This window comes from Phoxinus phoxinus (assembly GCF_949152265.1).
Source record: "Phoxinus phoxinus genome assembly, chromosome: 15".
Lineage (NCBI taxonomy): Eukaryota > Metazoa > Chordata > Actinopteri > Cypriniformes > Leuciscidae > Phoxinus > Phoxinus phoxinus.
The window spans coordinates 15386391-15409121 of NC_136890.1; the positions used below are offsets into that span (position 1 = coordinate 15386391).

The window sequence follows — 22731 nt, forward strand, 5'->3', positions numbered from 1 at the left end:
TCTTTCTGCTTTCCAGGACGAAAACATCATGAACTCCATGCAGCTCTTTGAGAATGTGATATAGGACGGCTGTGGAGCAATCTAAAGCTGATGCAGCCCTCAAAGTCCCAAACCAGTTCTCTCCACGTGTCTATATACCAAACTAGCACAGCAGTCACTGTCTGTCTTGTCCTGTAGCACTACTCCCATGCCCGCTGCACTCCGTAGAACCGTATATAGACCAACACATAGCCTACGGTATGGCTTCACAGTTTGTACTTCACAGCAGGACTACTTTTAATAAGAAAAGCCTGGACGGCTGGGATCCTTCCTGTTGCTCATTGGCAACCATGTGGTGGAACTTTCTGATCTGAATAAAGTAGCAAAGCCACATTTTGCATCACTGGTTGATGGATTCCAATGGAGTCTCCAACACTTCGGACTGCTTTCTTCTGCCTTATGAATGAGGGACATTACAAGACTCAATCTCAACCTTCTCAAGACACCATAGTTTGAAGGAGAGTAAAGCAACTATGGATTTCAAGGGACCCAAAGGAGCATCTAGCACCAAATGACGATTTGAAGCACACGAGACTACACGTAATACTCACCAAAAGAACAAAATAAATGTGATGAAGAATGACCTGAAGCATGCCTTTCCAGATATGTGAGATATTTGTGATTTTCTTGCATGGAGACTGACAAAAGTTGTACATTTATTTTTCCTTGTAAGCCAGTAGGTCCCACAGAAAACTGTAAGCAAACTAAAGCAACTGTATGCGTGGAGTTAGATAGTGTGTGCCAGTGTTTATAAGTTCTGCTCAAACCTGTATTGCACATATCAGTGGGGCCAGGATCATTTGTTTGGTCACATTTGATTTTTGCACAGCAATGAGGTATATACAAATTATATTTACAGTATAGGCATTTTAGAAGTATTGAAGTATGTGTTTTATTTTCAGGAATGTATTTATTTGTCAGGCAGTGTTTAATGGAATGCAGGGTTTGGGCATGAACGGACATGTCCAGGTTATGAAAAATGTGGTTTACAAATGTTATTATGCTTATTTAAAAAAATAATAATAATTTGGATTTTGCTATATACTGTATATATATATTTGAAACAGACTGATATAAATATACTGTATGAGAGGCTTGTTTATCTTAATTTTTTTCTTTTGCCTACATATTGTTTTGTAAAGGTTATATATTATTATTATTTATATAACTATTGCACACCTATAAAAGAATAAAAGTTCAGTTAAAAGTTCAGAGTAAATTAAAAGTCTGTTTTCAGTTCACTTTCAGAAAGACCTAAATTGTAAAAGCTATTATTGTTTTATTTTTTGTTTATTTGGTTGGAACAGATGCAGATTCATGTAGATCTAATGAATAAAAGATGCACTACTCTTGATCAAAACCAGTGTGTTTCTGTTAATGTTACGGATGCTTTTAATGATGGACTCACTCTAAAGAGAGAAAGGAAGTTGTGTCATTTAGCCAATGACAGTGAGTTATTCTTAGTGCTTTTCCTTAAACAGGCCATTCGTGCGGCAATTTTAAAAAAAAGTAGGTTCATAGAGGACAAAAACGTCCAAAAACTGTCATAAAATTTTTGTAGCTTGGTCTCATTTTAAAGAAGACCCGTGGCAGATTATTGTTGAAGTAAAAAAAAAAAAAAAAAAACGTTTAAAAAGTAAAACCAAAAAAATATATAGAGGTTTTAATTTATTGAAATGATTTATGAACAATATAAATACATAATTTATTAAACATGTTGAACCCTAAAACTGCTAGAAAATTAAATCCATACATCTAAATAAGTTGTGTTCCGAATTTGAGGTTGATATCTCAAAAAAATTAGCTTTCAGTGAGATTTTGTTTGGGTGCAGTACCATATTTTCCCCCATTAGATGCCAGCAAAACTCCACTGGTGGTTGGATTTGTGATTTGCAGTACTGGAGTTTTTCTTTTCACTCTCAAATATTACACGCACACACACTATTTTATCCAATTGGCTCTTTACTGTAATATGTAGAAGCAGAAAACAGGACTAAAGCGAGTATATGTGATAAAGGCCAACCCTGAGAAAATGGCACCATCTGGTAAAGAAATAGTAAAAGTTTCAATTTTGAAGCCTTGCCAACAGAATGAAAGCCTATATATATTAACAAATATTACATAATTTTAAAGTTAAATGGCCCTGGGATTAAAGATTGCTGTTTTGGGTTTCAATGGGGGACATTTGTGTCCTTACGATCCCGAGTGTAACTGTTTTGTGTTTGGCTACTTGTGTAAAACAGATTTATTACAGTTTTTTCCAACTGCTGCTTACACACAAAATCTTTTCATGTCACACGATTTTTGAAACCTCTCACTCAAAGTGCAAAACTACACACCAAATCTCCAAAAACCATAAGCTATTTCTCAGCCTTTGACTCAGTTTTCAATTGCATTAAACACTTTTTTCAAAACACTACACACAATTCTCTACCTAAAACACAAAAATCTAACAGGAAGTGATTTGCTTTCCTTTTCTAAACACAACCAATCAAAATGCTTTACTTATTCACCAGGCAACACACACACTCCTCACATGTGCAAATACTACAGTAATTGCTGATCATTAACCAATCGCAGGCCTATAAATAGGTCAAAGGTCAGTTTTGAACAATAGATGCCAACAATGGACAGAGACCCCACACACACAATTGTGTTCTTTACTGTATTCTAAAGAATATACTTTTGGTTTACATGTTTATGGTTTTGTTGTATGCTACTGTATACAACAGTAATGTTTGGCCTAATAAATATTTTCTGTTTCTACATTGCATTGGTGTTTACAGTGTACTTGTTATCCCTCTCAGCAGATTACTTTCACTGTAGAACATTGTATTGAAATGTAGATATAAGTCTATGAAAGACACAAAAATCTAAAGACCTTAGATTTAGAACAACAGTGTTTACATAATAATAATAATTTGTTACATTTATGTAGCGCTTTTTCTGAGACCTCAAAGCGCTTTACATAGAAGGGGGAATCTCCTCAACCAGCACCAATGTGCAGCAACCACCTGGATGATGTGACGGCAGCCATATTGCGCCAGAACGCCCACCACACACCAGCTTACTGGTGGAGAGGAGAGCCATTCAGTATATGGGGATGATTAGGAGGCCATGATGGTGGACAGAGGCCACTGGGCATATTTTGGCCAGGATGCCGGGGTTACACCCCTACTCTTTTTCGAAGGACATCCTGGGATTTTTAATGACCACAGAAAGTCAGGACCTCGGTTTACAGTAACGTCTCATCCGAAGGACGGTGCTCTTTGGCAGTATAGTGTCCCCGTCACTACACTGGGGTGTTAGGACCTACACAGACCACAGGGTGAGCGCCCCCTGCTGGCCTCACTAACACCTCTACCAGCAGCAACCTGGATTTCCCAGGAGTCTCCCATCCAGGTACTAACCAGGCTCAGCCCTGCTTAGCGTCAGTGGTCAACCAGTCTTGGGCTACAGGGTGATATGGCTTTAGTAAATCAAAAAATTTACTAAAGAAGTGTTTGCCATTTGATGCAAATGCTTCATTCTGACATGTGTTTATGGTATTTTGAATGCAGTGTTACATTTTGAAGGAGATGTGAGGCATTTTGTGTGTGCAGTTTTGGAAATTGTTTGCAGAGTTGATTTACTCTACTCTAAAATTGTTTGTAGAGTTGATTTATGACGATCTTTTTTTTTTTACAGCTAACAGTACAAGTTGACAACTTTTTCAAGATCATTTAGCATTTTCAGATCATGTCCACAATTTTGTTTGAGTTAACTGCCTACAATGCCTAAAAAAGGGTTGAACCTTCAAGGTGTGTGTGATCAAAAATATGTTTTTATGTTATATGTTATATAAATATTTTATAAAACCATTAAATCCCATGTATATAACAATACAAAATTCACCCAAGCAAACCAGAAATGGGAAGTCAGATTACCACTCTCCATACAGTATGTGTGATCTGCCTTCCAAAACATGATATCTGTGGGTAGAGAATGTTTATAATATATCATGTCCTTACAGAAACGTTTATCCCCATTTTTCAGTGTTTCTGCAAATCTGTGTGTGTTTTGGTTCATGCTGGAGACACGTCTCCATTTCGTTTGCTTTGGGTGTCTAACTAGGGAATATAATCTCTCTTCTCTAACCTCTGTACTTTTCACCTTATAGCTCTCATTTATCTTTTTTATTGGCCGTTCATCTTAACATTTCCCATGATATATCAATCTTGTTTCTTATGACATCGCCTGTGATTCATTGAACTGTAAACCAGTTAACATGTAGAATCTGAGTGAGGCCTTTAGACCCACTAACCTGCATCTATCAATTAACCCCATAGATTAGCCACTGACTCAGGCCGTTGAACTCTTAAACAACCAGGAAGACGACGTAGTCAACACTGTCTAGCTCTTGTTGGTGTATTATGACAGCACTACTTCCGTTTATTTCCCCGTCTGTTCAGGTCTGCCTCTCACCTGCTGCTCTTTCCAGGAGTGACATCACTTCCTGTATGTGTATTTCTGAGCAGAAATACATTTATTGATTTATGCCATTTACAGCCAGCTGGGTGAGATTTATAAAAAAAAATGTGGTTATTCTTTATTTTAAGTTGTCTGTGTTACAGTGTAGGGATACTGTACGTTTAAGTACTGAGTTATAACAATTAACTATGTACTTGGTTAGGGTTAGGATCATTATGTTTGGTTTAGGGTTAGTCGCATGTAATTTATAGTTATTACTGCAGTAACTTCATGTAACGTGTAACAAGGACACTGTAAAATAAAGTGTTACCAAAAAAGTATTTGAGCGAGAATGACATCGTTGAAATTTTAAGGTAAAACTTTAGACAATGTAGAAATACAATGGAATTCATGTAAAATAAGCAGTATAATACAGACTTGTTTAAACCGAAATAACTAATTTAACTTTTTAACTATTTACTTATTGACTGTAAATGTATTTATACAAATTACAGGCATTGGGTTTTAAGATAAGCTACAGTAGCATATAAGCTATTATTGCATGTTGCATGATGACCTATAAATGATGTAGGCCTACATGGTTAGCCTAACTCTTTCTTCTACAAAGCCGTTCCAATTATGTTCAAAATTCAGGGTCACTCTGGTCAATCTGAGAAAAGATCGGTCAAGAGAGTTAGGTATCCATGGGAATTCACTTTTTTTAAACTGTACTGAAAGAAAAAAAAGTAGTAGCCTTAGTCGATTACCAAAATGTAGGCTATGTATTTGATGTGCTTTTTATTTTCAGGCTTTCATTTTGTGATGTATTGAACAATACATTTGCAAGTATTTATTTTATTAGGGACACACGCCATATGAAGAAGTGGGCTCTTTGTAAACCACATTTCTTTCATTTTATATAACACTGCCTATTCACACCATCAGGGGGCAGTACAAAGCTAGGGGGCTTAGTACAAAGCTAGTTAAGGACTACTATGTTTATTTTATTTTATGTGCATCACAGACATGCCAGCTTAATGTAACAAAATGATTAGGCTTCAAACCCCTAATTACATTTAGACAATACCTATGCACATTTCTCCATTTAGAGTATAACTTTGCTCTGTATTAAGCATGAGAAAGTAAACATATAATAAAAGCACCTAAAACAAGTTTTGTATTTATTCAGTGGTGCTATTGTATGTGTTCAGATTAGATGGTCAGTGAGCTTAGTCACTGTGCTGCTCTCTTAAACCCTTCGTTAAAAGCTTAGCAAAAACACAATAAATGAATTACACAACAAACTCTTCATCTCCTTCTTCAATGGCCCTCTGTTGAGCAAAAATAACAGTCCCCCAGTGACCTCCCTGTGTGTCTGCATTAGCCTACATGTTCTTTTAGTGGGTTGTTCGCTAATTATATAATTTGTTTTATAATGAAAATGTTTAATAATGATGATAATGGAGGTCACGTGTTGTTATTGTCAAAACTGCACTCAAATACCACAAAAGTTTTAAAGCTAAGAGATGCTTTCCTACTCATTTTGTAACGAGAAAAATGCGGCTCATTCATTGGTGCCTTGTCATTATGTAGTGGTGACTGAATGTAGGTCAATTAAGTAATGACTCAGTGCAGTCTGAAGACCGACAGGGGGCGTCGAGGAACACCACGGATGGCCTTGAGTGAAACTATGTGCTTCTTTTATTAACATATCGTTATTTAACGTTTGATGTATGTTTATGCCATTCATATACATGTTTACATATATTGTCCGTCTCTTAGCGCCTCTAAATTTAGTTTTTATCTATTTTTTTAATTGCATATTGTATGTTGTAAATATGATTGTTCGATAGGCTACTTTTAAGGCAAAAAAGAGAGAATAAAAGCGCCATCTTTACTGTTAAAAGCACACTTGGAGGAAATCCTGGTCCTGTGAGGCAGATAGGGGGCGTGTGAAGGAGGATACATTCAGCGGACTTATGGAATCACAGGGGCGGAAACTATACCGTTGTAAAAGAGGTGACTGGAGTGCTGCGTCATCGCATCTGAACAATTCTATTGGCCGAGAGTCACCAGAAGGCGGGGCTTGTGAGCGTCGCGACGGCAGGGTTTGTTTTGAGCATGCGTTGAAATGCCACAGTGCCCCAGTGTGTGTACGTCCGTGTGTTGCTATATAACAGAGGGGAAAAAACCGTTCCACTCGCCTCCTGCTCATCATATGTAAGCCCGTGTAGTCAGAAGACACATTCCTGTCGAAGATGCTTGCTCAGAGAAAGTCGCTGTTTCTGTATTGACCCTCGGTAGTGTTGAAGTAGGACACAGTGTAGCGCGACAGAACACAAGGGGAAATTACAGAAGAGGACGACGGTTTTTTTCTTCCCTGAAAGGTGAGCAATAACGACTGAATGTATTTTGTGACACAAGTGGTGTACCTGTAAATGTAAATATATATTTTCTTCATGTCTTAATATAACGGAAAATGTCCTAGTCGTATTCCATCAACACCTCATTCCATATTACGTTAGTCCTAGCGATGCTATGCAGAATCTGACTTCTAACCGGCTGGACTGCATTATACAATAAAGACGACGCTGTTATATGAACACTTACATTTTTTCTTGTTCTTGTTCTCTGGTGTATGTGTGTATATAGGACTTGATTTTGATGTATGGATAATGTTCAGCACTATTGATCTGTCTGTTGAGAGCCATATAGATGTTGAGTCACTGGCTCTTTTTCAAGGACCACGTGCTTTCAGCCGGTCTGGTTTGAGATGTATTTTTTCATTTTATAATAACGACAAGTGACAGCTAGCAGGTTAATCTCTCTGTTTTCTAGCCTGGGCACATGCTTAAACATGATTAAACACGATTAAACCTTAAACATGAGGTTACATGATGGTTTGATATTAAACGTTCTTGTGTTAATTGATTAAATAAAGGGATACTTGTTTTGATTATCTTTGAGATGTATGTCAAGGTTAGTAATAGTTTGATAGAAGAGGTGACATAGGGTAAAGATTGTGAAGAAGAGCAGGTTCATGTCTGACATCATTATTTGTGATACACTCAGGACATAGTTTGAGCCTCATTAAATATGGATTTGGTAATTGGTGCATGTTTTCCATAAGTGAATTCAAAACTGTCAGGTGTTTCTATGGAAATCAGTAGTAGGTGTAGGTGAAGTCTAGTGGCTGCTAACTGAAAGTTTCTAGTATGACTTTAACCTCTCCCAGTTGTCCCCTTGAGCAAGATGACGTAAATCAACGTAAATCGCTGAATGGCAAATTGGTAAGAAAAGTCAGTGGTGTTGGTATAAAAGTTTTACGATCTTGGAAAATCTGGAAATATTAGGAAATTGTGATGACTTCTAACATTATTAATGTCTTTCTTTACTGTGTCTTTTTAATATATTATTTAATGCATCTTTGCTGACTAAAAGTATTAATCCTTACCCCACACTTTTGAGTGGTAGTGTAGTGTATTTGTTTCTAATATTTGGCTCTGAAAAATTAAATCAGTTGTTAAAGATTAAATAAGCTGTTGATCGTTGTAGAATAAAACTTTCCACAAGTCATCGTGATAACATGGGTCTGTGTGTTGAGAAACATTTTTACTCTAAGAAAAATCATAGAGTACATGTTTAAATCTTTCTCAGAAATCTCTATGAAATAAATTTTACCCAGCAATCATGAATGACTGGAAATGCCATATATATATATATATATATATATATATATATATATATATATATATTTCATCATACAGTGTGGGAACGCTGAAGTATGAATGGCAAATCATGCCCTCATGAATCTTCCAGTTATGCATAGAGGATGGAGGTCATCTATAGCCTACCTATGCTCTCCGTCTTTCTGTGGTTCATTGTAAAATATGGATTTTCTGTTCTTTGTCATCCACTGTGCTTTGTGTGTTTTTGTAAATGATTACTAAATTATCCATCCATCCATGAGATATAGAATAAAGTCAGTGACCTCTCCCCCATATGGAATCTATTTTCCACCATGGAATAAAACATTTTTTTTTAAAGGTAATTGCAACTTTTTATCTCACAATTGTTTTTTGTTTTTCTTGTATTTGCAGGTTTATAGCTCACAATTCAGAGAAAAAAGTCAGAATTGCTAGTTATAAATGTTCATATGCTTTCCTGTAGCTCAAACAGTAGAGCTTTGCCGCTTGCAACGCCAAGTCATGTTTGATTCCCAGGGAAAAGATGAACTGATAAATGCAATTTAAGTCGCTTTGGATAAAAGCGTCTGCCAAATGCATAAATGCAAATGTTTAATTGCGAGTTTATACCTCACAATTCTGACTTTTGTTTTCTTCTCAGAATTGTAAGAAATAAAATAAATTCTGAGGAGCCCACTTAGATAAACCAATGTAGCTCCTCTTTATTTTACAGCACAAGCTGTCGAGCAGCAGAAGACTGTTTTGAGTGGAGTGCTTTGCTTAAACAAATCTGTTGTGCTTTGTTTTGACTTGCCTAAATATTGTACAGAGAAGTTAAAGGCGATGGATCCTCACAGTTGTAGTCGTACTTTTTTTTTCTTCTTTTTTTTTCTTAGTTTGAATCAGCATTTGTCAGCAGAAGTCATTGCTCCCTTGTCAATCCAAACATACCCAGAAGTGGATTGGTTTAATACATTGCCAATTAACTGTATTGATTTCACAGACAGCTTAACTAAGGACAGGGAGAAGAAGCATGTAATTAAAGCGTGAAGCTGAGAGGGCATGTTAACACACCAGCAGGCTGATGGTCACAATACGTTATGTAACACGCCACTGAAAAACAAGATGGCATTAAGGTCTTTCTTCCTCTTTTTGATTCTTCTTTCTTTTTCTCAGTCATCTGATCACTCGCAAAATGAGATTTAGTCTCTTGAAGCGAAAAAATATGCCATCACTCACACTCTCACTCACGCTATTTCAGTCTTTTTCACACGACTTCTAAATTCTCTCTTCTCTTTTTCTGTCACTTTCCGTTTTTCATGAGGAAACATTTATGATCACACTTTAGTTTAGGGTCCAATTTACTATTAACTAACTATTAGCTATGCCTTTTGCCTCAAACTCATAATTGGTGCTTATTGATAGTTAATAAGGTGGTTAAGTATAGGTATGATTAAGAGATGTAGATATGGTACCCTCCATTAAGCTACTGTCTTTTTGTTCCGTCAATTCTGTTAAGTCGTTCCAAACCTGTATGACTCATTCTTCTCTGGATAAAAGATATTTAAGATATTAAACCATTTACTTCCATTGTGTGATCAAACATGGAGACATAAATCAAAATAACTCAAAATATCTTATATGTTCCACAGAAGAAAGCAAGTCATGATGACATGATGAAATGATGACTGAATTTTCATTTTTGGTTAATAATTCCTTTAAAGAATTGAATTCTATAGATGTATTTTTGTAAAAACCTGTATGAATAGGCCTAACACTTATTGGGCTCTGATTGAGATTCTTTCAATAAACCACCCTTATAGGACTAGAATAATTGAGATCCTGTTGGTTTGCCGTAATGTAAATTGTGAGGGTTTCACACCTTGCATAAGAGGAAGGTGTCATGTCACTGGTTTCTTATGAAAGAAGGATCCAGTGACATTTACTCATTTTATTTATTGGCATCAATCTTTAGCTATGAGATTGTATAGATAAGTCATGGTTTTACCTCGTTTAGGCTATTGCTTGTGTGAAAAACATTGTGCCATTAAATGTATGGATTTTAATCTGAACAATGATCTTTGATCAATTATCTGGTTCATCTTCTGAGAATTTATCGTTGGTGGTTATTTATCATTATAGGGATGCACCGAATTTGATATAATTTGAGAGCCTGAGTACAAAAACAAAAGTCTCACCATTAAAATCCGTGTCTCAAGCACACAATTATAATCATGTTCTCATTATAATTTTATGTAACCTATATGACCGACTTAAAGGATTAGTTCACCTCAAAATGAAAAGTTCCTGATCATTTACTCACCCCCAATGCCATCCAAGATGTTCAAGTCTTTCTTTCTTCAGTGGAAAAGAAATAATTTTTTTTGAAGGAAAACATTCAGGATTTTTCTCCACACCGTGGACAACCAAATTGTTGAAGTCCAAATCATGTATTTTCAAAGGGCTTTGAAGTGCTTCAAATGGCTCTGCACGCTCCCAGCTGAGGAATAGGGTCTTATCTAGTTAAACGATCGGTCGTTTTCAAAAAATAAAAAAATAAAATAAATGTATATATATAATGCCCATCTTGTACCATCTCTGGATGCGCTACGTATTAACGGCATCACGTTGGAAAGGTAAAAAAAACAAAAAAAAAACAAATTAAAACAAAGATGTTGGGGGAGAAAATTAGATGACTTTTTCACCCTTCTCTGCCTTTTTGAACCAGAGTACTCAGATAAATAACTTGGATAGATGACGTGACCTTTCCAATGTGATTACGTATTGCCTGGTGCGTCGCAGACCAGCACAAGATGAACAATTGTGGGTAAAATGTATATAATTTGTATTTATTTTAGAAAATGACTAATCGTTTCGCTAGATAAGAACATATTCCTCAGCTGGGAGCGTGCAGAGCCATTTGAAGCACTTCAAAGCCCTTTGAAAATACATTGATTTGGACTTCAACTATTTGGTTGCGGTTTAAGTCCATTGTGTGGAGAAAAGTCCTGTAATGTTTTCCTCAAAACAAAAAAATATATATTTTCCACTGATGAAAGAAAGACATGAACATCTTGGATGGCATTGGGGTAAGTAAATGATCAGGAAATTTTCATTTTGAGGTGAACTAATCCTTTAAGCTGCACGTTGTACTTTTTTTTTTATTTATTTTTTTTTATTAGTGATTTCAAGGTATTCAAAACCATGGTGAACAGTGTGCATCTGAAGTGTCTCAGCTGAAGGAAATAATCCATTATTTATCGGCTTTATCAGCCTCATTTTCTTATCGGGCTGATAATGATAACATAAAAAAGGAACATCTATATCGGCCAATGGCACTTTTACAATCTGCACTTTTATAAAAAAAAAAAAGTAATAAAAGAACTCAAACGATGATGATTGTGTACTTGCCATCGGCTATGTAGTTGACCTACACACCCAAAGCAGACTATCAGGGTCACATGATGTGCTTGACTGCATTAGTTTTTAAAACCATGACGGCCTTGACAGTGAATTTTCTCACAAAATGTGCAGACAGTGGTTTTTGTTAGTGTCTCTGTGTCAGATCGATCTATAACCTGTTAGATTCAGTCTATTTGAGTTGATATCATTATAGTTTGGTAAAGAGTTCATTTTAACCTGAACAGTATACCTGTTATTTTTTTAAATTTAGATTATTTTTATTTTTTTACCTCCTCACATAGTTAAACATTAGCTCCGCCTCAGACTTGAAGCCCTGCATTTAGACGTTCACCATAATTCACCTGTTCTTACTGAACAGCATCTCCTGAGATCTTGTAGTTGATAAACACCTCTATAAATCTCCCTCGCTGTGCTGCAGTAAATGTTGTTGTCATGCTATCTGGCGCAGACCAGATTCAATCCCACCCTGTTCTGCTGACAGAAGCCCTTCAGATACCTCTGTTGATTTAAATGCCCCTTCCCTTTCTGTGGGGGTCCTTTTGTGTTTAATTGAAGATGCCCTGTGGATATATTAATTTCTAAAGGAATGTGTCATTCTTTGATATTCACTGCACTGAAAGTCAAGTTCGCCCCTGCAGAGGTACGCTGATGTTTAAATTTCCGCTCAGTGGGGCAGGGCAGCGGCCCAGTGATGTCAGGCTCCCCTGCAGTCCTGCGGTATTGTCACTAAACTCGCTTCACCACTGAGAGGGCTAATTAAACTGCATATTTGTGCGAGTTAACTGGTATGGAGGAATGTGTTTCCATGGGTGTGGAAAGGTCAGTGTCTTTCCTAGGGGGGAAACCAGTGAAAATCAAGAATGACGTGACGGGCAGTGTTTGTTTTTTTTGCTTGTTTTTTTAACTAGGCAACATTTGTAGTGGATCAAAACCTTTCATCAAAGTTAAACATGAATTACAATAACCATTCTTGTCTTAGGACAACTTTGATTAACTTTTTTGATCCACTTCAAATGTTGATTACTATTAATGTACATTTTCTCTGTCAATCATCTGGGAATTTACATTTGGGCTTTTTTTTTACGCTGTTCAGGAGCCATGTGCCACTGTTGACAAGCAAGTGGTTCTCTGTCTCTTGTGCTCTCGTGGTGCTGAGGGTAATGATCGAGATGCAGTTTGACCGATGTTTGCGTTACGTTCATGACCGACCAACCAATGGTGGCGTGCGAGAAGGCGGGACCTAAAGCAATGCAAAAACGACGAAAGCAAATGCCGAATCCCGGACATTTTGGGCGATCTAGAAATCCCGGCCAGACACTTTTTTTTTAGGTCCAAAAAGAGTATTAGTATTTCAACTTAAGCATATTTATTTCAGTTAATTACCCAGGCAACATTTCAAATTGTATTAAAGTAAAACTTATAATAATAAGATGATAATATTTATCATTTATTTTATTTTTATTTAAAGATGGGGATTTTTATTGATTTATTTTAGTTAACTGTAACAACACTGAAAATAGTACATTAATATTATGACCATGCATTGTTTCCAAAAGTAAACCATTTTTAAATGTTATTGAATAATCATTTGTTTTGACTTAACAATATACAAAAATGCACTAAAACTTATTAAACTTTAAATGATTAAACCTATTAAAGTTAAAAGTATTTAAATGTTATATGGAGAATATTTAATAATATTAAGTAAAGGTACTATTATAATTTAATACAAAGTATTTTTGTTTGTGCAATATTAGAATATTACAGGAATATTTTCAGTTGAAGTCTGATTTATTTCTCTAGGATTTCTCGCATTAAATATTAAAAATGGTTAATAATATCGAAGCAAAAAATAGTGCCTGGCAGTCAGCGAATGAAGGACAACAGTAGTGACGAAAAAAACCTTAGAGGCAATCAGTTTACTTACTATTTATAGGCTATGTACCTAGCATGTCTTACTGTTACCGGTAATTATTATTATTATTATTTATTTTTTTCATCGTCTGTGGCACCCTCTTGTGGACATCTAGCACCATCTAGCATCATCATCTAGCACCCTCTTGTGGACGGCTGGGGGGTTCTTAGACCCTAATTTTAAAACCATTGACTCCGGGAAGGTGGGTCAGGATATTTTGCATGATCTTGGCAAGGCTTTAAGAGGAAGTTTATGAGTGTGTAAATGCTGAGTTTGGGGTTGTATAAAGAATGTGTGTGGAATCTGATGAGTTTTATTAGTCACGAGTCATGAGTTCCTCTAAAGCTACTGACAGAGAACTAGTGAGTTCAATTTTGTCTCTTTGGACTGATTATCTCAGTCTAGTTTCAGTTCCATGAACTTTGAATGGGTGACATTTTGTCATGGGGAAAAAAAACATACAATAACAATTCATACATGTTACTGTTCAAAAGATTGGTGTCAGTAAGATTGTTACAATAGATTTCACCAAAAAAAAACCTACCGTTGAACTATTTTCAACATTGATAATCAGTGTTGGGAAAGTTACTTTTGAAAAGTAATGCATTACAATATTGCGTTACTCCCTTAAAAAGTAACTATTACTATTAACTATTGCATTACTTAACCGATTTGAACCGATTTGACTCCCGAGCATTCCCAGGTCAGACGGGAAATCTTGCAAAATCCCTCGAGATCAAACGTGACTTCAGAGTAAACAATCATGGCGGACGAAGAGGATGCAGTGGCGATAGTTTGTAGTTTGTTTTTAACCGAAAAAACCCTGTTATCCTCCATCTCCGACGTCCACCGGACTTTCTGGTGCGCCATACCGCTGGCTGTTTTGATTTTGTTTCCCGGTGCTTCCTCGTCACCTCGCTTTCTGATTGGCTACATGCCACAGTCCACAGGCTGCGTGCTCGTTTGTCCCCGGGGGACACCACACACGAGGAGAAATCGGGCCAAAAAAATCCAACATGTTGGATATCCCCGATTTGAGATCGGAGCGGTCCCGATGTCCTTCCGAGCAGACGAGAGCAGTCTTAACACACCACACACGGCAGGAATATCTGATCAGATTATTTTACGATAATCGGAGCGTCTTTAAGATTGTCGGAAGGGGGGAATCGGGGCTAAAATCAGCCTAATTATCCTGCCGTGTGAACCAGCCTTTAGTTACTTTACGTTACTTTTGCATTACTTTTTCCACCTGGGCTGGGCTGTTATATTTTTGGGCAAATGTAAAGACCCTTTCACACTAAAAGTGAAATAATAATCCTCAGGCTGACGGAAATCCAAATTGACTCCTGTACAGAGGGCACCGCTCAAACGTTTCAGCTGCTGGGATTCTGGATAACGGAAGAATAGATGCAGGAGAAGAAAGTTTAGCACTTACTTTACCAATAAAAACAAAAAGTTCAATAGTATTCTGATTCTGCATTTCACTGATTTTATTCATTTTGAATATTGAATCTTTTTGTGCAAGTTAGATGAGTAAATGCTTACATTTAGTCTAGAACTACAATAACCATCATGTTCACACACACAACGCCTCTGCACTTCTCTGCATTTTCTCAACATTGGGACAAGAGAGCTGTCAGTCAATAAATGGGAAAAAGTAACTTGCATTACTTATTTGAAAAAGTAACTGAGATATTTTGTTGTCAATTTTAAAAGTAATGCGTTACTTTACTAGTTACTTAAAGTAATCTGATTACATAGCCTAACTCAAGTTACTTGTAATGCGTTTCCCCCAACACTTTTGATAATAATAAGAAATGTTTTTTTGTGCACTAAATCTGCATAAGAATGATTTCTGAAGGATAGTGGATCATGGAACTAAAGACTGAAGTAATGATGCAGAAAATTCAGCTCTGTCATCACAGGAATAAATTGCATTTGAAAATATATTAAAATGGAAATCTGTCATTGTAAATTATCGTATTTTGATGCAGCCTTATGAAATGACATAAGTGAGTTCTTTCAAAAATATGTTAAACTTACTGAATATACTATTGTACATGTATAAATGTATAGTGTCCCCAACATTTATTTGGTCACTTAAGTCACATAAGTGACCAAATGGAGGAAGTCCATTGTTTTAATAACAGAATATCAACCAAATTGGCCCCCATAGAAACCCGGGTGGAATAGATACCTAACTCATGTCGACGGAAGAAGTAGTCCTGGGATTTGAGGAATGTGATTAGCTGGTGATTTTCCAGGTCCAACACAATACTTTGGTTCCAACTTCATATAGACGGGCCACGGTTGTTTGGAAGGGCCCAATCCAACCAAGCAGTCGTTGACGTGCCCATTGGCAATTAAATCAGCCGTATGTTTCTCTTCCCTGAAGGTGGTGGCAAAGGGTCACTCAAGCAATTTGAATATTATGGCGCTTTTCCATTACCAGTACCAGCTCGACTCGTCTCGGCTCGCGTTTCGCTCCGTTTTCCATTGCAGATAGTACCTCCACAATAGTACCTGGTCGTCATAGCGACGCGACACACACCCGCTACCCACACAAGGATGATGAATCAATTCGCCAAATACGGCAGGCAAACAAACAAACCTCAAAAAGGTGAATATTGGAACATAAACCGGTTGATGACATAAACGATGTATATAGTATTACTGTTTTAAAAAATGAAAATTTGCAGAGTATCCTCTCAGAATCTTTTTCATGATACTTACAAAGTTAACCATTCCTGAGATTCTCTTTTGAATTGCAAATAGGGATAAGGATGTAAACAAGTTGAGATCAGGTCATATTTTGATAGAATGCTCAAAAGTCCATGCTGACAATTTGTTGAGAGCAAATACTCTGGCTGGTGTTCCGGTGAAAGCCACCACCCAGCCATAGCCATATCTGAACGGCAGTGGAGGAATCATTTGAACACGAGAACTTCAGGATATGGATAAATCTGAAATAACCACATAATTAACACAAGTTGTTACAAGAGTCTGACTGAAGATTTCAATCAGAAAAGGAGATCAAATAATAAAGACTGGCACATGTATCCTGACTTTCAACAAACCCCAACCAGCTGAATGGATCCGTTTAGGACCTCTAGTTTGCACAGGTGACCATCCTTCTTCATCAAAGAACTGCCTCGTGGATTAACGAAAAAGAAGACTGGTGCTGTGACTGAGTGCCAGACAAATCTGACCTGTTAACAAGAGAAAAACCTAAATGAATCCGCAAAACTTCAACAAAAAAGAAAACGCAAAGCACCCAAACTTCGAGTCAAAAACAAACCAAAACAAGTGAAGACCAAAGTTTAACAATGGAGAATTGGTGTATTATTCAGTGCAACCGTTGTTGTGGTGAGGCAAATTTTGCAGAACTTCAACGACTAGCCATGATTCTCAATCCTTTTGCTTTTTGCCTTCAAGAAACGAATTTAACACCAAGCAGTTCTCTGTCTCTGATTGTGCCACTAGAAGGTTGTGTATGTTTGGACCATATGCATGAAAACTTACAAACTATTTCAAATTAGTTCGACATGATATTATCTGAAGTCAGATCACAATAGACATACTCTACAAGCAGTAGCAGTACGATTAACCCTTCATAAGGTGATCACTCTGTGTTCTATATACCTCTTGACGTACCAGTAACACTTCAAGATCTAAATAAGCTTTCTGACTAACTACCAACCCCCTTCATAATTCTAGGGAGATCTTAATGGTCACAGTCCATTATAGGGTGGAAATTATAGTAATGCAAAATAAAAGGAACATTTTATTAATAACAATGATCTGTGCCTTTTCAATGATGGCTCAATTACTTGCACCCGGGACATGGAGCAAATTCTGCAATTGATATAACAATATGTGAGCCTAAACTTTTACTTGATTTCTCATGGAAAAATGGGATGATTTATGTGGAATCCTCATTACCTCCATTAGATCAGACTTTCATCATAAAAACCCTAGATGGAAACTTGAAAAAGCCAACTGGTATCTTTCTCAGACCCTGTTTGATATGGAAACAGGGTATTTCCACAGATATGGAAATGAGAAATGAAATGGTACCAAAGACATCATCAAAGCCAAGTCATAGGACCAATCCAAGGTTTGATGACAATTCACCTTTGGCCAACCCCGCCCCCCTTAGTTACTGTTGCTACGTCCGTCAACTTCATATGGGCTCTGGTTTGGTATCAACATGGCTTATGCTGTGATAGCTCTTCCTGCTGAAATTTTATCAAACTTTTATAAAGCAGCAAATAAAGTATCCGATAGAAGTAGGCAAAAGTGGCTGCAATATGCGTTCGAAGTCTATATTCAAGACATACAGGTGAAACGCAAGCAACAACAAGGTATCCAAATAGAGGCAAAAGCATAACGGTCACAGTCATAAAATGAACCACCGCATATCCTAATCGAGACGGAGGCTGGGACTAACCATATCAAGGATCAACACTGTTCATGCAAAGCTGGGTAGGTCTCTATTCACTTCTATAATCGTTATTACAAAGCAAACGGACTACGTGAGTATAAAGTTGTATTTATTAGCAGCGTGTGCTAGCGTATCAACAATTAGGGTAGAGAACTGAAATCATAACCTAAAAAAACAAAATCATAACCTAAAACTATCTAACTAGTATAACTTCACAATAAGGTTAAAAGCAAAATGTATCTTAGAGCAAAGGTGAGCTTGTTGATCCTTGAGGGGTTTAGCTGACTGAGAGGACATCCACACAGTTTAATCCAAAAACGACACTTGTCAGGATTTGACTTCGGTTTTGGGAAGGTAAAAAAACGGACACCCCCCTCCAACCTCTCTGGGAAACGCGTATCTGTGTTACAAATGCCCCAGGCACAACGCTTAACCATATTTTTGATAAAACTACGACGGTAATAGCCTGCCGAGACCAGAAATATGAGACACCTGTGTTAAAGTCAATGGAGCGCTGTGAAAAAAGTGTCGGACCTCTGTGGGAGCTCGTTCTTGGCTGCGCTGTGATTGGTCAATCTACATTCTAGGGTGTGGCTTAGCCAAAGGCGAACTGGAAAAAGGCTATTAAAATTTGTAAAAAAGCTGAGGATTTTCAACAAGCATCCAACAAAGGAAAATTTAAGCTTAAAATATGTCGAGCACAAGCATGTAGAGTCATAAATGGTGCAAAAGTGTTGTGTATCAAAACTACCCCTCCAAAAAAAAGTTTTTTTTAATACAAAATACAATATATATCTAATTCAAAAGATGAAAAACAGAGGGGAAGGTCCTCAAGTACGGCATATTTCTTGGCTTGTGGTTAAAAGGGTGTCCTGATGTTTAATAACTAATGTTAGCAATACCATTCGGAAAAAAAACCATTCACGTCGACCTGAATTTAACGGAGTACGGATTTAACCATACTTTTCATTCAAATAACTCTGAACCATATAATATAATCCTGTGTTCTCTAATGATCTCCTGTTGGACCTGACAGATTCCATTATTAGTTTTTGACACGGTTTCACACAGTGTTATTTATTCTTCTGGGAATCTTTAATACCATATGGAGAACATGAGACATACCACCATCTTGAAAGGAATCCATTGTTATTCCTATTCCCAAACTGGGTAAGGACCCCTGTGATTCAAATATTTATCAGCCAATAGCTCTGACCAGTTTAGTCTGCAAAACTATGGAAAGAATGGTAAATTAGTGTATGGTGTGGACACTGGAATCAGAGCACAAGATCAATGATTATCAGTGTGGTTTTAGAAGAGGCACCTTAGATCATCTCATCAAACTGGAATCATTTGTTCAGGACAGCTTAATAAGAACATGCTGTATTTTTTGATCTAGAGAAGGCTTATGGAGATATGGTATTCTCAAATATCTACATGAAATCAGTTTGAGAGGCAACCTACACATTTTTATCTCCAACTTCCTTTCTAATAGAAAGTTCTGTGTTCAAATAGGAACCACTCTATCACATGAACTAGCGGTTCCACAAGGAAGTATTGCTGCGCTCAGACTTGCACTTTGGTTCAATCAGTCTGTAACTGAAGGTGCTGTTGTTAAGTGGATGTGAAGGATTTTGCATTATCAATCACAACTTGAGAGAGTATTCTTCGCTCAAATTCAGTCCCTACAACTGAATGGGCACCCTCTTCCCAGTCCAGCTTGTTAACAAGCTGCACACCAAGGTATTTGTGGCTGGATACCATCTCCACCTGTGGTCTGCAGGATAGATGGTTCATACACCACAGGGCCAATGATGAATCCAACTGCATTCTCCTCATCTTCTCGCACAGCAGTCGATGCTGGATTATATTGAAGGTGCTTGAGAAGACAAAGAATGTTGACCTCACAGATGCATCAGGAGTGTCCAGGTGTGCATGGGTCCTCTGTAACATGTAAATGAGGGCATAATTTACAACCTTGCTGGGCTGATATGCAAACTGTATAGGATACATGTGAGTTGACATACTAGCCTTGATGTAAGAGAGGACTTGTCTCTCAAACGTCTTTATAATATGTGAAGTGAAAATGTTTAAGAGACAGGTCCTCTCTTACATCAAGGCTAGTATGGCATTTGAATTCCAGACCAAGGCTCTATCTTCACAGCTGAGGAATATTGAGAAGGGTCAAGAATGGAACTTTTTAATTGCCTCTGACTCAAGGTCTTGTCTTCAAGCACTTGAATCCGTAAAGACTGACCACCCCATAATTGTTGAAATTTTAACTGAATTAGATCTTTCAATGAAGGAAAACTTTAATATTATCTTTTGCTAGGCTCCAAGTCACTTTGGCCTGACTGGTAATGAGAGGGCGGACATGGCTGCCAGGGATGCGCTTGACCTATAAATATCTGACTGTCAAATACCACCTTTGGATTTCAGACCATTAATTAACAAGTGGAAGAAGAAATCAGATGAACAATAACTACAACGAACAATAACTACAACGGTAGCAACGGGGCCTAAAATGAACACTCGCCAAGTGCCAAATGTGAGAAAAAATCTGTGTTGGCGAATATATGAAACTCTGTTAATTGCCAGTTGGCCGGTTACATTTTTGGACCGTTGACGGGCCAGTGTTGCATCACTACGAAAATTTAAGCTTGGCCAATTTAAATATAACTAGAACTTAATTCGTTGTTTGCTTTTTTGTGTGCAAACATCCGAAGCATGCGCCCAGAAATCCGCAACTCAGACAGCACACAAATACGGAATTGAACTCTTTCGCCTCTTCTTGTGCTTGAACAGACATATTTAAACAATATTATGTAAAATTGCCATGTCTTGGCAAGTATCCTTGTAAACATAGTCAGTTGACTGAATGTTTAACAGTATATTGGATCCAGTAGTACAGTATAAAGTGGCAGCAGTAATATTTCTGCAGCTGTCTGTTCTTTGTCTTTTGTTGTTTGATTAATATTAAAAACACTCATTGTTCTTGACCGAAAAACTTTTGCAACTTTATTAAGGAATAATCGGTTTCATGGTTGGGAAAATTTATTGGTATTATTTATTTATGGCCCATAAATTTTCTTTTGTCACCGGCCATTGGCAGGTGTGGCAAAAAGTTAGTTTTAGTCCATTGGTAGAGCAATAGAAGATTAAGTTTTAAAAACTTAATGTAAAAGAAGTCCACACCACAACTTCAATGATATTGGCACAAAGGAACAAATGCAGAAAGCTTATAATGAAAAGAGCATTATTGTGAGTTAGTGTGTACTCTTATAGTTATTGTTATAGTTACCAATAGTTATTATCGTTCTTGATGTGAAAGAGCCTTAAATCTGCTCAAACCGTGTGAGACTGCAGTATCTGTGGATGAATCCGTCCTGCTGTGTTTTGGACCGTCCGCTGATGATCACATTACTAGGACACATACTATACCTTATGGGTCGTGACTAACAGGAGTCATTCTGAATGTTGAAATAAACTGACAGCTCTCTCTGTTCGTCTACGTGCCTCAGGCAGACACCCTTTCACACGTTAACTCTTGTGTATTTACCTGGAATATCTGTCAATTTCACGGTAATATATCAATGTGCTGTTCAACGTCTTTTTACCTGTAAGATACCATTCAAAAATCAGTACCAAAATACAGGTTAACTCTGTGATGCCATTCATCGAAAATTACATTTAAACCCTGAAGCTCAAAGTATACTTTTTAAAAAAAAAAAAAAAAAAAAAATTTATGCGTACACAAGCCTGTGTCCTGAATTCATAGTCTTTTAAAGTATAGCGGGTGGTCGACACATGCGTTCTAGAAAGATACATCTTTGTCCCTGCGCTATTTATCTCTAGAAGTTACGATGCATCTTTGTATTCTTTTAAACTAAAGTTGCAGCTATAACCCCCTCTCACAAGATCTTGTTGTGTCTGTTGTTGTTGTTTTGTCTCCTTTAGTTAAATTTTCTAATGTGAAACAACGACCTGGGCCAGTGTTGCAATCTTGAGGAACAACTGATTAGTGCAAAACAAATTCATTGCACATGTAGGTGCAAATCAGTGCATACTTTGTATCGGGCGGCAAACGTACACTACATGCATACTATTCTGGTGACGAAATGTTTTTTACTTAGAAAAACAATTAAAAGCAGTGAAGCTTGCCGTAAACGGCCAGACAGGTTTATGATCGGCCCAAAACGTATTTCTTACATCAGCGCATTCTGAACTCGTACATGCTCATTCCGGGATTCTTTGTTCGTTAATTTATTGGTAATGTAACACTCATTTTATTGTATTTAATCAAATGAATCTATCAAAAACGTTTGCCCGCCAAATCGCTTTGTGCCACCAACATTGAGAAAAGATCCTATTTAGGTTTATCGTTTAATTAGTCATTTTCTTTGTCAGTAGGGTTGCTCACAAGCTTCCACTTTACTACTGTATGCTGTTTTGCAGAGAGCACACTTTACCCAGCAGTCCAGTCTGCAAAGAGTAAATTCACACAAGGAGGAACAGAACAAAGGGTGCCATTTGGTATAGGATATTAAAGGGTGGTCACATTTACTGTTACTCAGCAAATTTGTGTCATTTCAGTAGGAAACTGGGAATGTCTCGTGAAGGCGAAAAAAAATTCCCCAGGCAAATTTTGCAGTGGGTTCACAAGGGTCACTGCGTTGACTGACAAAAAGCTACTTGGTTTGAAAGTTAAAGGAAAGGAGTTACTGTGTTAAACACTGTGTTTGTTTGTACAAACTAAGGGAAGAGTCCAAATGATT

The 22731-nt window shown here is 37.2% G+C and overlaps 2 protein-coding genes across 6 annotated transcripts in view; both read left to right on the forward strand.

Annotated features, from left to right (window-relative positions):
• Positions 1 to 1395, forward strand: part of kcnip3a (Kv channel interacting protein 3a, calsenilin) — a 78771-nt gene extending 77376 nt beyond the window's left edge. For all 4 annotated transcript variants that reach the window (XM_079636657.1, XM_079636655.1, XM_079636656.1 and 1 more), the window contains one exon: positions 17 to 1395. In XM_079636657.1, coding sequence (XP_079492783.1) covers positions 17 to 64 — 48 coding nt within the window. In that variant the 3' untranslated portion in view covers positions 65 to 1395. The remainder of the gene's footprint in view (positions 1 to 16) is intronic.
• A 5134-nt stretch (positions 1396 to 6529) lies between these two features.
• slc23a2 (solute carrier family 23 member 2) overlaps positions 6530 to 22731 on the forward strand; it is a 43978-nt gene continuing 27776 nt past the window's right edge. For both annotated transcript variants that reach the window (XM_079638488.1, XM_079638489.1), the window contains exon 1: positions 6530 to 6875. The gene's annotated coding sequence lies outside the window, so the exon portion shown is untranslated. The remainder of the gene's footprint in view (positions 6876 to 22731) is intronic.